This window comes from Excalfactoria chinensis, chromosome 9 (assembly GCF_039878825.1).
Source record: "Excalfactoria chinensis isolate bCotChi1 chromosome 9, bCotChi1.hap2, whole genome shotgun sequence".
Classification (NCBI taxonomy): Eukaryota; Metazoa; Chordata; class Aves; order Galliformes; family Phasianidae; genus Excalfactoria; species Excalfactoria chinensis.
In genome coordinates, this window is record NC_092833.1 from 11,855,625 (window position 1) to 11,869,028 (window position 13,404).

Below are 13,404 nucleotides of genomic sequence, written 5' to 3' on the forward strand. Positions count from 1 at the left end.
AAGCCCTGCTTCGGCCCCCTGTTGTGGACAGGAACACAGGATGCAATAAAATGTGGGATGTTTGGCTTCATCTGCCATGAGAGGGTCTGTAGTGGTAGTTGTGCCTCAGTTTCTCCAGGTTGTGACTCCTAACTGGGGCCTGCAGTGGGGTGAAGCAGAAGAGACGATGGTGAGGGGTGGCCGTGTCCCCGCAGCTCCATCCCTGGAGTACTGGGAGTCCATGGTACAGAGGAGTTTGAACAGATTTGAGGTGCTTTGCACAGCTTGATACAAGGGCTGGTCCTGACACTTAGTCCCCATCAATTCTGCCTTTATCGCTCCATGAAGTGCTGGGTGGAGCCACCAGGAGCACCCCAAGTCCCTCCTCCTGCACCCCGTGTTACCCCTACACCCTCCGCAGCACCCAGCAATAAGGTGGCAATGAGGTGCCAGCAGCCCAGCCCCACGGCCTTTGCACCGATGGCCGGGCAGGATGCCACGCTATCTGTGAAATGCCAAACCCCTCAGGGGCTGATCCTGGTCCAAAGTTCCTCCCAAAGTCTGCAAAAGAGGCAGGCACAGCTGGAGCCGGTGACAGCTGCTCCAGTCCCATCATGCGGCTGCTGGCACCCCTCGCCCTCTGCCTTGGCCTCTGGGCAGAGCTCAGTGCTGCTGTCATCCCAGGTACAAACAGGGATGGGGATGGGGGCACACACCGCTGGTGCCATTGTGATGCTGGCCTGGCTGCTCATGGGGCATGGCTCAGCAGGGAGCAGGGGTACCCAGTACTGGAATGGGGCTTTGTGTCTGCTTTTTGGGGACACTGGGCAGGTGTTACCCTGTGGGGTTGGGGTCCTGCTTTTGTTTGTGCTGGGAGGGGGGTTGCGGTGTGCCTATAGCTCCTTTACCTCTATGCATTTGTCCCTATCCCACTTGGCAGCTGGTTTCTCCCACTGCATCCCTTCTTGCTGTACATTCCCTTCCTGCCATCATGTACACCTCTGTGTCCTCCCCTCATCCTAAGCCTGTGGCTTCATCTGTACTCCCTCAGTGGGGTTATCCCATGAGTGGGAACCCAGTGAGGTCCTCAGTGAGGGGATGCCCAACACTGGGTGCTCTGGGGGAGTGGGTGCCGTCAGCTGATGTGGGCAATGCCCCTTCCCAGTGGAGGAGGAGGATCCATCCTTCTGGAACAGGAAGGCAGCTGCTGCCCTTGATGCCACCCTCAAGATCGAGCCCAGGATGACACAAGCCAAAAACCTCATCATATTCCTTGGAGATGGTGAGTCCCACTGGTGCCAACGCACCACAAAATGGGAATGGGGAGGGCTCCTGGGCTGGGGATGGCATGAACCCTCTCTCCTCGTCCAGGATTTGGTGTCCCCAGCATCACAGCCACCCGGATCCTAAAGGGGCAGTTGAAGGGGAACCTGGGACCTGAGACCCCCCTTGCTCTGGATTCTTTCCCCTACGTGGCTCTCTCAAAGGTAATTCTCCCCATTGCTGGGCTTGTGGCCATGCTGCAGGCTACAGGGCTGTGGGTGCAGACATATGGTGAGGGGTGCCAGCATGCCCTGTACATATCCTCGGCAGACATACACTGTGGACCGGATGGTCCCTGACAGCGCGGGCACAGCCACTGCCTACCTGTGTGGGGTGAAGGGCAACTACAAGACAATAGGGCTGAGCGCAGCCGCACGCTACGGCGAGTGCAAAACCACGAACGGCAACGAGGTCATCTCAGTGCTACAGCGAGCCCGTAAAGCTGGTACTGTGCAGGGCATGGGGTGGTGGGGACACGGGGCATCACAGCACTGGGGCTGTAAACCATGGTGGGGTGTGATGGGACAGGGAAGGCAGTGGGCATCGTGACGACCTCGCGGGTGCAGCACGCATCGCCCTCGGGGACCTACGCGCATGTGGTGGATCGCAACTGGTACGCGGACTCCAGCATGCCGGCTGAGGCCATAGCGCAGGGCTGCAAGGACATTGCCTGGCAGCTGGTGCACAACGTGGACATCAATGTGAGTGCCTGTCCATGGGAGGGGCAGCCCCTGTTGACCCAGGCATCCACACGCACTGTGCCCATCTCGTCCTGTCCAGGTGATCATGGGAGGCGGTCGGATATACATGACCCCTGCGGGGACACCGGACCCTGAGTATCCCACATACAGCTCCGAGAATGGGATACGGAATGATGGACAGAACCTCATTGACATGTGGCTGTCAGAACGGAAGGTAGGTGACAAGGAGGGGACAGCCCTCTGCCCACCAGCCCTTATGCGTGGGGCTGGGCATCACTGATCCCATGGGGTTCTACCCACAGGGTGCCCGCTATGTCTGGAACAGGACAGAGATGCTGAGTGCCGCTGAAGACCCCAGTGTGACTTATCTGATGGGTAACAAATGCCTCACGGGTCAGGATGTGGCACTGCTGGGATGCCTGCAGGCGCTGAGGCTGTGCTCACTGTGTCCTCCTGCCAGGACTCTTTGAGCCCATGGACATGAAGTACGAAATGGTGCACAATGCCACCCTGGATCCCTCTCTCACTGAGATGACGGAGGCAGCGATCAAGGTTCTGAGCAGGAACCCCAATGGCTTCTACCTCTTTGTGGAAGGTAATTCAGGATTGGGGTCTGAAGGGTGGGCGGAGAGGGGAGGTGGGCTCTGAGTTACTGGTCTCTGTGGTGGTTTCCAACCCACTGTGGCCACCCACCTGCAGGTGGGAGGATCGACCACGGCCACCACGAGGGCATGGCTCAGCATGCACTGACAGAGGCGGTGGAGTTCGACACGGCCATTGAGCGTGCAGGCGAGCTTCTGGACGAGGCGGACACGCTGACCGTGGTCACTGCTGACCATTCACACGTCTTTTCCTTTGGTGGCTACATCCTGCGTGGCACCTCCATCTTCGGTAGGACTCAGAGCAGGGAATGGCCCCAAGCTGGGTGCTGCCCCTCTCCTGGGTTGTGGTGTGGGTCTTCCTGGCTGATCCCCTCTCATTATCTTCTCCCCAGGCCTGGCCCCTCTACAAGCCACTGACCAAAAGAACTACACCTCCATTCTTTATGGGAATGGGCCGGGCTACCCAGGCGCCATCCGGCCTGATGTGAACAGCAGCATTGCTGGTGAGGGCACAGGGCAACAGTGTGGTGGTGGGAATGGGCTGGGGGTCACCTCCCCACTCACAGGCTTCTCTCTCCCCAAGGGGAATTCGATTACATGCAGCAGGCGGCCGTCCCCCTCAAGTCAGAGAGCCACGGGGGCGAGGATGTGGCCATCTTGGCCAAAGGCCCCATGGCCTACCTCTTCCATGGGGTGCAGGAGCAGAACTACATTGCCCACGCCATGGCCTACGCCGCCTGCCTTGAGCCCTATGAAAACTGCCGACAGCGCATCAATGCTGCACCCTCAGCCCACCTCACCCCGCTGGCTCTGCTCCTGCCTGCTTTGCTCTTATCCCTCTTCCACTGACCCCACGGCTTCCATCCCTGTCCCCCTGTGCACACCTATGGACAGTGGCTCTTTGGAGCATCCCTGCTTTGGATGTGGTGCACCAAATCCTGTGCATGGGCTGGTCCTCGCTGCCTGCACAGAGTGCTCACTGTTCAATAAACATTGGTGTGATGCTGGCACATGTGACACTTGGTGTGTGGGATGGGGAGGATGCTCCTGCCCCATGAGTCTCCCCACCACTGTGCTGCCTGCTGCCACCTGTCCCCATAATATACCCCGGCACATTTGGCATATCCAGTGCTTTATTGACCAGAAAGAGCAGCAAAAAAATACAGCACATGTCTGTGTGCACTCCCAGGCAGGCTGGCATCACCCCAACCCCCAGTGACTAATGGGAACGAGATGGAGCTGGCACAGAGATTAGTACTCTTGGTACACACAGTGCCTTCAGGTCCCCTCCTTGCCCTGAGCAGGTGGATGTGGGGAGGTTTGCAGTAGTGTGGACAAGAGGGTCCCACTGGGATGGAGCTCATAACCCCAATGAGTCCCCTCTGCCTTGCCCCCCCCACCCCAAGTGGTTGCCTATGTTGGGGTGCACCCTTTGCCTATAGGGCAGGAGGGGTGCGGGCAGAGAGGGGCGCTGGTGCAGGGATGGGTACTGGGGTGCCAGCCTGGGAGGACAGCGACCTCACCACACTGAGCACTTGTGCACTGGGTTCATGGGCGAGTTCTTGGGGCAGTGGAAAACCCGGCCAAACTCCTCAAACTGTGAGACACTGCCCAGGACCCTGTGGGCAGGGGGAGAAGCTCAGAGCTGTCCCAAGGACCCTGCCCCTCACCCCTTCCCACCCCAATGGCACCACACCCCATCCATGCACCCATTTTTACCTGTAGTGCTCCGGAGCGTGCTTGTCTGTCAGGACCTGAAGGTAGATGGACTGGGATCGTCTCTTGATGCACCAGTTCTAGGGGAACAAGGTCCCATGGGTGAGACAAGCAGGAGAGCCCAGATTCTGACACCCATCAGGACCCCCAAAGTCCTGGCTTGGCCCTTCTGGCTGCTGGGGGATGAGGGCAACAATGCTGTGTTTGTTATTGCAGGGTCTCCCAAGAGACTGCAAATGTGGTTCAGATGTATTGGGAGCATTGGGGAATGTTTGTTGTTGTAGGGTCACACTTGTTTATTATTGTAGGGTCTCTTGGGGCCGTGGAATGTGCAATTGTGGGGTCCTCCAGGTTCATGTGAAGTTGTTATTGTGGGGGGTCTCTGGCAGAGATGGGGGAATATGGTTGTTACTGTAGGATCCCCAAGAGCACACAGGCTGTGCAAGGTGGTCCATTGGATAGTGGGGGTACCTGCAGAGCACAGGAGCTGCTCATAGCCTCAGACACCACCTCACCTGGGCAAAGGCAATGAAGAACAGCTGGTCGTGGGTGTACTTCAGGTGGTGCAGGGGGTGCTCTGGGCCATGCTCCCTCACCCACTTCTGGTAAGCCTGAAGAACAAGAGGTGCCAAACTCTGCCACAGAACCCCAGCAAGCAGGACTGCCATGGCCCTGCTAGGGCTGTGATGCCCCAGGGTGGGGGGCACTCACATAGTAGGCGAGCTTGAGTCCCCCCATGTCAGCAATGTTCTCCCCCAGTGTGTGTTTGCCATTCACCTGCCAAGAAAGGAGTGGCATGGGTTGAGCAGAGATGTGCCCTGTCCCCATGGTGGCGTAAGGGCAGTGCCTCAGTTTCCCTTTCAGGGCTCTGAGGGTGTTTCCAGCTGAGGTGTGTTGAGTGGTGGGGTCCCTGGGCATTGTTGTGGAGAGATCTTACCCGCTGATTGTAGACAGTGAAGTTGTCGTAGAGGTTGACAATGCACTGCGCCTTCTTTAGGAACTTGCTGTAGGACGTCTCTGTCCACCAGTGCACCAGATTGCCATGTCGGTCGTACTGTCCCCCTGCAGGCACCACTACTGGTCATGCCAAGGGAGCTGGGTGGCCCCAGGACCCCTTCTCCCACCCCAGCAGGGTGGGGGTCTCTCACCCCAATCATCATAGCCGTGAGTCAGCTCATGCCCGATGATAGTGCCGATCCCACCGTAGTTCAGTGACCTGCCAAGGGGAGCAGTGGTCACCCCAGGATCTGTCCCCACCCACAGCCCTGCCCTGGCCCCCCTCCCCAGCCCCACACTCACTGCGGGAACTCAGGATCATAGAGGGTTGGTTGCAGGATGCCAGCAGGGAACACTGGAGACAGAGGACAACATTGCAGGGAGGGGACAACCCTTTCCTACCCCGCAGCATCTCTTGATGCCAAGGGACCCCACACTGTTCCCCCCCATCCAATACTGGGTGTTGCCTCACCCATCTGGTTCTTGTTAGGCAGGTAGTAGGCATTGAGGGCCTGGGGGGGAAGGAGCCACCTGTAAGAAGAGATGGAGGCTGTGGGGACATGGAGGGACAGGGAAATGCCACCCCCTCACACAGTTAGGATGCCTCATGGCCCCCCTCCCAGGTAGAGTGATACCCACGCAGACTTGTCCACCTCCTGACGGATCTTCTTCACCGAGAGCCTGATGCTGAAGGCGATGCTGTTGAGGATGTTCTTGAAGTAGGTCTTCTCATCCACCTCAAACTGCAGGGGGACATGGCCGTATAAGAGGGGAACTCCATCCCCAAAGTCCAGCCCCATGAAGTGTGGAGAGCTAAAGTGTCCTCCCACCCCTATGAGCCTTGGGGACAGAAAATGTAAAGTTGTGCTGTTGTGCTGGATGAGGTACATGTGCTGCTGTGCCCCCAGCACCCCCCTGGAGTCCCTGGGTCATAAGGAATAAGGGGCACCTCCAGTCCCTGCTGAGAATGGGGTGCAATGTGGGGAAAGGCTCCACCTATGTGGCTGTGGTCATGCAAGTGATGGAGCTGGTGATCTACCAGGAGGTGGTTTGTACTGAGGTAGTATCTCCCCATCCCGGTCTGCCTGCACCTCTAACTAGCCAGCCGTAGGGCCCATCTCCCACACTGTGTGCCCGTGTGCTCCTTGCCTCATACTCCTTGTCAATGGCCTCTGGCTTCAGCAAGAAGTCGGGGTACCCAATCATCACCATCATGTACTGGAGCTGTGGGCAATGCAGGTGGCAGAGTCAGGGCCCCTGTCCTGCAACTCCCCATGGGGACGAAGACAGGGGAACATGCTGGGGACTGCCACCTTGGCCCTGGCAGCTCTCCGTGTCTCCTCATCCATCCAATCCAGCTCATCCAGGCGTTGGTCCAGGATGTATTTGATGTCCTCCACCAGCTGCTGCACCTACAGTGGGTCACCATGGGTGGTGGAACAATGGAACACCCTGAACCTGCAGGGTGGCACCTTGGCAAGGGGACAGGAGGGCACATACCTTGGCCTTGCTGGCAGAGGAGAAGTACTCCTCAACAAAGAGAGCACCCAGGGCCATGCCAAAGTGTTTGTTGGCCTGGCTCAGGCAAACCTTGCCCAGCTCCAGCTGCTTCTCATTGCCCTCCATCTCTTTGGAGAGTTCATGGATGGCATCACGAAAAGGGGTGGAGAGGTGCTCGCTCAGCACCACCACAATGCGCCACAGCATGTAGTTGTGAAGGATCCTGGGGAAATGGGATGGGATCAGCTCCCTTTTGGGCACGTACCAGAGTGGGGACATCCCAGTATGGAGTACCCATGTCCCATGGCACCCAGGGATGAGGTGGCTCTGCGGAGATCCCTGCAATGTTTGTGGCATGGTGCAGGTCTGTCAGTGTGATGGTTTTGTTGGCATCCATGATGGGGAGGTCTTGATGGGGACTCATGATGCTGTCCTCAACCACAGCTCCCCATGCGCCCACCCCATTGTGCCTTACCACCCCCTCACCTTCTGGGTGTCACACGGATGAGGTCAGACACCTTGTGCATGTAGTCAGTAGCCAGCAGCACCACCTCTTCATCCTCTGAGAAGTTGTCATGGAAGATGCGGTCCAGCAAGCGCTTCCACTTGAGCTGGCAGCAAGGGGCACATCAGGGTGGGGACCCCATCCATGTCCCCTTCCCTTGGGACCAAGTCTGGTCCAGACACCGCACCCAGCACCCAGGGAAGTGCAGGATGGACTGACTCATCACCATCCAGAGTGCATTGATTTGGGGGAGCAGTGAAGAATATTTCTAGGGACATAAGGGCATTGCACCACAGGGCTCTTCTTACCGGGGGACATGGGAGTGGCAGCAAGGAGAATGATGGAGCAAGAGGACAGGGACAAGCAGGGGCACAGGGCAGGCAGGATATGTGGGTAGCAGGGTGCTGGTAGGGGGGAACGTACCGTGGGGGTGATGCGCTGCAACTCGCCCAGAGTGATTTTGTGGTACATGCTGCTGACGTCCCTCCGCACATCATCGTACTCGGACACCGTGATCTGTGTGGGGTGGGTACAGTTGTCACCTCCCCACTTCCCATCCAGGGGAGTTGCCATGGGGATAGGCACAGCTCTGGGGTATAAAGGGCTGTGGGCCCACATCCACCATGGCTTGCTGCCCCCACTGGGAGTCCCAAGGGCTGGACACAAGGTCCCTCAAGGCTGGAATTTGTGTTCCCCAAGATAAGGGCATGAGGCCCTCAAGGAGCTGGGGTACCCAAGGGCTGGGCTGGAGGTCCTTCTAGGTTGGGACTGAGGTTCCCAAAGATATGGGCATGGGGTACTTAAGAGCCTGGAGTGGGTTCCCAAGGATGGGGAATGGAGCTCCCTTAGAGTGGAACTGGTAGTTCCCAATGTGATGTAGCTGGGGTCTCTGGGAGTCCTGTGGACCAGGCACGAAGGTCTCCAAGACCTTGGAGTACAAATGTCCAAGGGGATGGAGTCCTCAAGGGCATGGCAGGGGCACCCCAAACCCAGAACGGTCACCCCACTCACGTTGGCAAGATGCTGCTCCAGCTGGAGGATTTCCTGTGCCTTTTGCTCCACCTGCTCAGCCCCCAGGAGTGTAAGCAGCCTCTCCATGAAGACACGGTAGGCAGCCAGGATCTGTGCCAAGGGAAGGGATGTGTGTGCCTCCTGCACTGCCCCCTGTCCCCTCTTTGTCTCCTACTCCTCACCTTCTCGCTCTCCTCATCCTGCCCCAGGTATAGGGTGCGCTCAGGCAGTGTCAGCCCATCCTGGTCGATCTGTGGATAGATGCAGGCAGGGGGTGAGCAGAGCTCTGGGGTGAATGGGGAGCTGCACTGGTGGCAGGGCACTTCCTGACACCCCGAATGGTGGCCTCACTCCTTTGTGCAAGATGCCCCATGGGGGGCACAGGGATGGGCAATGCTGCGCAACTGAACACATCTCATGCCTGCGCCTTGCCCATCACAGGGACCCAAAGCCTTTCCCTGTGACACACGCTCCCTCTAGTGTACACACACACTCCTTCAGCACAGCCTCTCTTCTTCCCGTCCCCTGCCTCACACACAGCCACACACACACCTACACACTCACATCCCTCATCCGCAGCACCACCATGGTGCTGGGGACCAGGGAGGCTTCATGCCTACCAGTACCATTGCTGTGCCCAACACCTTGTCCCCACCATCCCCATCCTCACCATGCCATCCCCATCCTCACCATACCATCCCCATCCTCACCATACCATCCCCATTCTCACCATGCCATCTCCATCCCCACCATGCCATCACCATTGCCATCATAGCACCATCATCCCCATCATGCCCCCATGGTGTCCACCTGCATGCCCCCCATGCTGACCGCTGTTCTACTGCTGTGCCCCACAACCATGCCATCATCATGCCCACTGTGATGTTCCCACCATGCCAGTGCCATGTCCCAGCTGCACCCACTGAAGATGCTTGAGGCTTGGCCACTTGGACAGAACCCACCCACGCCCTGTTCACACCACAGGGGGAGAGACATGGGTGGCAGGAGTGGGGCAGCCTGTCACAGCAGTGCCACTGGGATAAGGGTGGCAAGGTGTCCTCACCCGGATGACGTAGCGGGAGGTGTTCCTGTCGTCCAGGCTGACGGTGAGCGAGAAGAGCACTGCGGCACTGTAGACCCCCTGTGTCTTGTAGAGCAGCTCGTTCAGGTCTCCACTCCCTGGCGATGCATCCCATCCACCACACTCCCCAATCACCTCTAACATGGGCCGCGGCCCCAAACGGTCGATCTCAGCCCGGTTGAGGCATGAGCGGAAGAACTCTTTCACCTTCCTCTCAGCTGATGTGGGGGCACGGCGACGCACAGGGCGGCTCAGCAGTGCCCGCAGCTTGGCCTCGTTCTGCTCAGCGATGGCCCCGATGGTGCCGTACACCAGTTTGTCTTCAGGGATGCCGTGCCGACGCAGCCACCCACCACAGGCAAAGGAATAGAAATCCTGGCAGGGGTCGATGGTGGCATCCATGTTGGCACTAAGGAAGCGTGAAGCCCGTAGGAAAGCCTTCTTCTCTTGGCAGCCCTCCAGGCAGTAGCTGTCCCCTTCAGCCGCCAGGTATTTGAGCACCAGCATGCATGTCAAGATGACACAGAGCCCGGCAGCAAACACCAGCCCTGACAGCAGGCAGATCTCCCTGCGGCTCCAGCGTGGCAGCCCCCCACCACCACTGCGCTTCTTGGTTCCAGCACCCAACTGGAGAGCAAAGCCGTTGGGCAGCGTGCCGCTCTGGTAGCGGCTCACGTACTTCACCTCCTGGAACTCGTCGTAGTGGGCAGTCAGTGAGTAGGTCTTCTCCATGGCAGGGGCTGCAATTGGGGCTCATGGACCCCGGTTCATGCTGGAGGTGTCCAGGTAGGTAAGATGCTCCTGGAAAAGGCAAAGGATGCGGTGTAGGGAGGAGCAAGATGGGGGATGTTTCTTGCCATCATCATCTCCCATGTCATTGTCCCCAGCACTGCAACACACCGGTGGCATTGGTGACCCTAAAGCCAGGAGCTCAGTGCCATCCCAACCCTGCTGCTGTCCCCTTTGTCCCCACCTGGTGTTGGGTTCCACCTGCACCCAGCCCATGGCTCAGCTCCATCCCACCCACCTGGAGACAGCACTCCAAGTGCAAATCCAGAGTGATCCAGGGAGCTCAGCATAACACCGCAGGGTGAGGGGGTTACAGCGCTGCCAGCCCCTCCAGGCAGGGTTCAGAAGGGGAAGGAGGGCTCCAGGGAGATCTTGGGGGAGGAGGGCACTGCACAAGGTTGGGCCGAGTGGTTGCACACTGGTTTGCATTGCTTGCACTGCGTTGTGTCGCGTCGTGCTGTGTTGCATTGGGTTGGGGTGGGTCGTGGTGCGCTGCGTTGCAGTGCGTTGTGCCTGATTGTGTTGCATGCAGCGCACTGCGTGTGTGTAAAGTTAACTCCTGTCTGGAGGGATTCCTGCATCCCCCTAAACCCCCATCAACCCCTCTCCTCTACCCAGTGCCCCGTAGTCTCCGTTCTGGAGATGGGGGGGCTCTGCCCGTGGAGAGAAAAGGGATTGAGGGTGGGGAGGACTTCAAAAGGAGATCCCAGTCCTTTCTTAGTGCACACCAACATCAGACTTGCAGGTGTGGGCAGGACATGCTGGAGACAAAGAGCTGCTCGGTGGGGGTGTGGACCATATTGCTGCAGCAGGACCTCCTCAGCACCCCTAAAGCCTCACTGCCTCTGCTCCCTCTCAGCAACTTAGGTGAAGTTGTGCCCGAGCATCACAGCTCTGTGCCGGGGAGAAGCTGTATGGCTGCTGCTGCCATTGGAAAGTTTGTGGGGCGAGCGGAGAGCACAGAATCGGGGTGGGGGCTGGGAGGGTTGCAAGGAATGAATGGTCCCTGGGATGGTCCCCGGGATGCTGGAGGGATGCTCAACCAAACGCAAGGGGATGCTCGGGAGTGCCCAGGGAATGCTTCTCAGGATGCTCCGGGGATGCTGCCCAGGGTGCTCGGGAGGTGCTCGCCTCGGTGCTCGGGGGATGCTCGGGGGATGCTCGCGGGATGCTCGGGAAGTGCTCCCCGGCATATTCGGGGGATGCTCGCGGGATGCTCACCGGTAGGCTGCGGGAGGGTGCTGGGGGCTGCTCGGGAGATGCTCGCCGGGATGTCCGGGGGTGCTCGGGGGGGCGTCCCGCTTGCTCACCGAGGCACTCGGGGGCTGCTCTGGGCTGTGCTCGGGGGATGCTGCTGGGGACGCTCTTAAGGTGCTGCCCGGGATGCCCGGTGGATGTCCGGGAGGTACTCACCGCCGTGCTGCGAGATGTCTGCAGGCTGCCCCGGCGCTGCTGTCGGGTCGGTCCGGCGGTGCCCGTCCGGCTGCGCGCCCCGTGCCGAGCTGAACGGAGCTGCGGGGCCGGAGGGAGGGAGGCGGCGGGGCGGGGAGGGGGTGGCGTCTCCAGCCCGGCTCTCCCGCAGGCCAGGCTCCATTAACGAGATTATTATGCAAATAGAGCAGCCCTGTGCCACCCGCCTGCCTTACCTCATCCCCGGCGGCGGGGAGGCAGGGTAAGGGGAGGGCGGGGGGATGCCCGGACCCCCACCCCGGGGGGACTGGAATAGGTTTGGCAGTGCCACCAAGGCTGGCACCGTTGTGTGGGGACGCCGGTGCCACATCCGACAGTCTGGTACATAGGGTAGGCACTGCCCTTGGGCACATAGTGACTGTCGGATCCCCCCCTCCGTGCGGTACCTGAGCACCTCGGGGTGCCCGTCCCGTCCTTCCAGGGGGGATGCAATGGGATGGGCAATGGACGGAGCTTGGGATGCTCCAGGTGGGAGAGAGTGGGCATGGGGGTGGCGCAGGGAGGGGGGTATGCTCACTCAGACACGCACATACACACACGCGAAGGTCCGGGAATATTAAACTGCATTGCAGATAAATCCCCAACATAAATATCGTGAGCTGCTCTTCCACTGGGGGGGAAGGGGGGGGGACAGGACAGGGGGGAGCAGCAGAGAGATTTATGGCCCATCCATTGCACAGCCCAAACAGCAGCTGCAGACCCCCAGCCCCACCCAGCCATCCTTCTGGGTACCATGGTATCCCCATCCTATGCAGTTCTCAGTACTTGGGGTGAGTGCTGGGTCTTCCTGGTGCTGGGGTGGGTGCTGTGCCATGCGGCATGGGTACACTGTTTGGCATGGGGACTGGTGGCTTAGCCATGGGACACACTCATGCACACTCACACCAGCTCTCAGTGACACAGTGACACTTTCCTTGGCCACAAACCATGCTCCACAAACCCCACCAGATTCCTCCAACTGGGCATCACCAGCCCCAACAGGGCACAGGAGCATCCAAACCCAACACCCAAGACCCATGTGTGGGCAGGGGATGCCCAGCCCCGCTGCTCACCAGGGGATGATGAAGGGCCCCAGACCCACTTTGGCACCTTGGTGGGAGCATGACAGATGCATGCAGGAAAAGGGGAGGGGGGGGGGGGGAGAGGGGGGCTATGTTATTAACAACCCTGGGTATTGCTCCAACAGGGCCATAAAAATTAAAGGCGTGTGGATATAAAAGAATGGATAAATCTGAGCCGGCCGCAGAGCTCTGCGGTGTCCCCTGGGGGCTGGTAGCTCCAGAAAATGGGGTACAGGGAGTATGGGATGGGCACTGTATGTAGACAGATCCTGGGGGTCAGGCAGCATCCATCCCCACTGCAAAGTAAGATGCTCCAGCAAAAGAATGCCTTGGGCAGTGCCAACCTGTGGAGCTGGTGCTGCAGAGCAATAGGCTGTTCCTAAAACAGGGCTGGAGGAAAGAGGGGTTGCACTGGCTGGCGATGGGCATGGGGTGCTCCTTTCTGGGGTGCCCACAGCCTACACATCCAGCCTGGCCTCAAGGATGGTGACAGTGTCCCTGTGCCATGCACTCCGGATTGGCCCAACCTGGTGGGGCTGGGGGTCCTGTAGCCCCCAGCTCTGACCCCCCCTCTCCTCCAGTCCCACGGGCCACCCCGCCAGCATCCTCATTTTCCCTGAGATTAGCCGCGGCGCGGGAGCCCCTGCGCACCGCCAGCAGGTGACAAATA

At 59.3% G+C, this 13,404-nt stretch overlaps 2 protein-coding genes across 3 annotated transcripts; one reads left to right on the forward strand and one right to left on the reverse strand.

Annotated features, from left to right (window-relative positions):
- Nucleotides 1-519: 519 nt before the first annotated feature.
- LOC140256001 (intestinal-type alkaline phosphatase-like) lies at nt 520-3,714 on the forward strand. The gene is made up of 11 exons (XM_072344122.1): nt 520-663; nt 1,145-1,261; nt 1,351-1,466; nt 1,573-1,747; nt 1,831-2,003; nt 2,083-2,217; nt 2,306-2,378; nt 2,464-2,598; nt 2,703-2,894; nt 2,998-3,108; nt 3,189-3,714. The coding sequence occupies exons 1-11, from the start codon at nt 594-596 to the stop codon at nt 3,452-3,454; spliced, it is 1,563 nt and encodes a 520-aa protein (XP_072200223.1). The 5' UTR covers nt 520-593; the 3' UTR covers nt 3,455-3,714.
- Nucleotides 3,715-3,722: 8 nt separating this feature from the next.
- Nucleotides 3,723-11,727, reverse strand: ECEL1 (endothelin converting enzyme like 1). Of its 2 annotated transcripts, none has more exons than XM_072344123.1 (18): nt 11,617-11,727; nt 9,397-10,215; nt 8,516-8,584; nt 8,334-8,444; nt 7,746-7,838; nt 7,304-7,428; nt 6,818-7,040; nt 6,631-6,729; nt 6,467-6,541; nt 5,957-6,060; nt 5,790-5,848; nt 5,621-5,672; nt 5,470-5,537; nt 5,259-5,383; nt 5,033-5,098; nt 4,837-4,932; nt 4,325-4,401; nt 3,723-4,224 (listed from the first exon to the last, which is right to left on the reverse strand). In XM_072344123.1, exons 2-18 carry the CDS (start codon nt 10,144-10,146, stop codon nt 4,125-4,127), a joined length of 2,292 nt encoding a protein of 763 aa, XP_072200224.1. In that variant the 5' UTR covers nt 10,147-10,215; nt 11,617-11,727; the 3' UTR covers nt 3,723-4,124. The 2 variants fall into 2 exon arrangements, with proteins under 2 accessions (XP_072200224.1, XP_072200225.1); XM_072344124.1 differs by having other exon boundaries at nt 11,425-11,711.
- Between the last annotated feature and the right edge of the window lie 1,677 nt (nt 11,728-13,404).

Bases quoted from the DNA above. Each gene is read 5' to 3' on its own strand.
- ECEL1 (XM_072344123.1), bottom strand. From the start codon at position 10,146: ATGGAGAAGACCTACTCACTGACTGCCCACTACGACGAGTTCCAGGAG. The intron at 8,445-8,515 runs GTGAGGAGTAGG...CCCTTGGCACAG, and splicing joins AGGATGAGGAGAGCGAGAAG to ATCCTGGCTGCCTACCGTGT. The intron at 7,041-7,303 runs GTGAGGGGGTGG...CCATTTCCCCAG, and splicing joins ATCCGTGTGACACCCAGAAG to GATCCTTCACAACTACATGC.
- LOC140256001 (XM_072344122.1), top strand. From the start codon at position 594: ATGCGGCTGCTGGCACCCCTCGCCCTCTGCCTTGGCCTCTGGGCAGAG. The intron at 1,467-1,572 runs GTAATTCTCCCC...TATCCTCGGCAG, and splicing joins CCTACGTGGCTCTCTCAAAG to ACATACACTGTGGACCGGAT. The intron at 2,379-2,463 runs GTAACAAATGCC...TCCTCCTGCCAG, and splicing joins CAGTGTGACTTATCTGATGG to GACTCTTTGAGCCCATGGAC.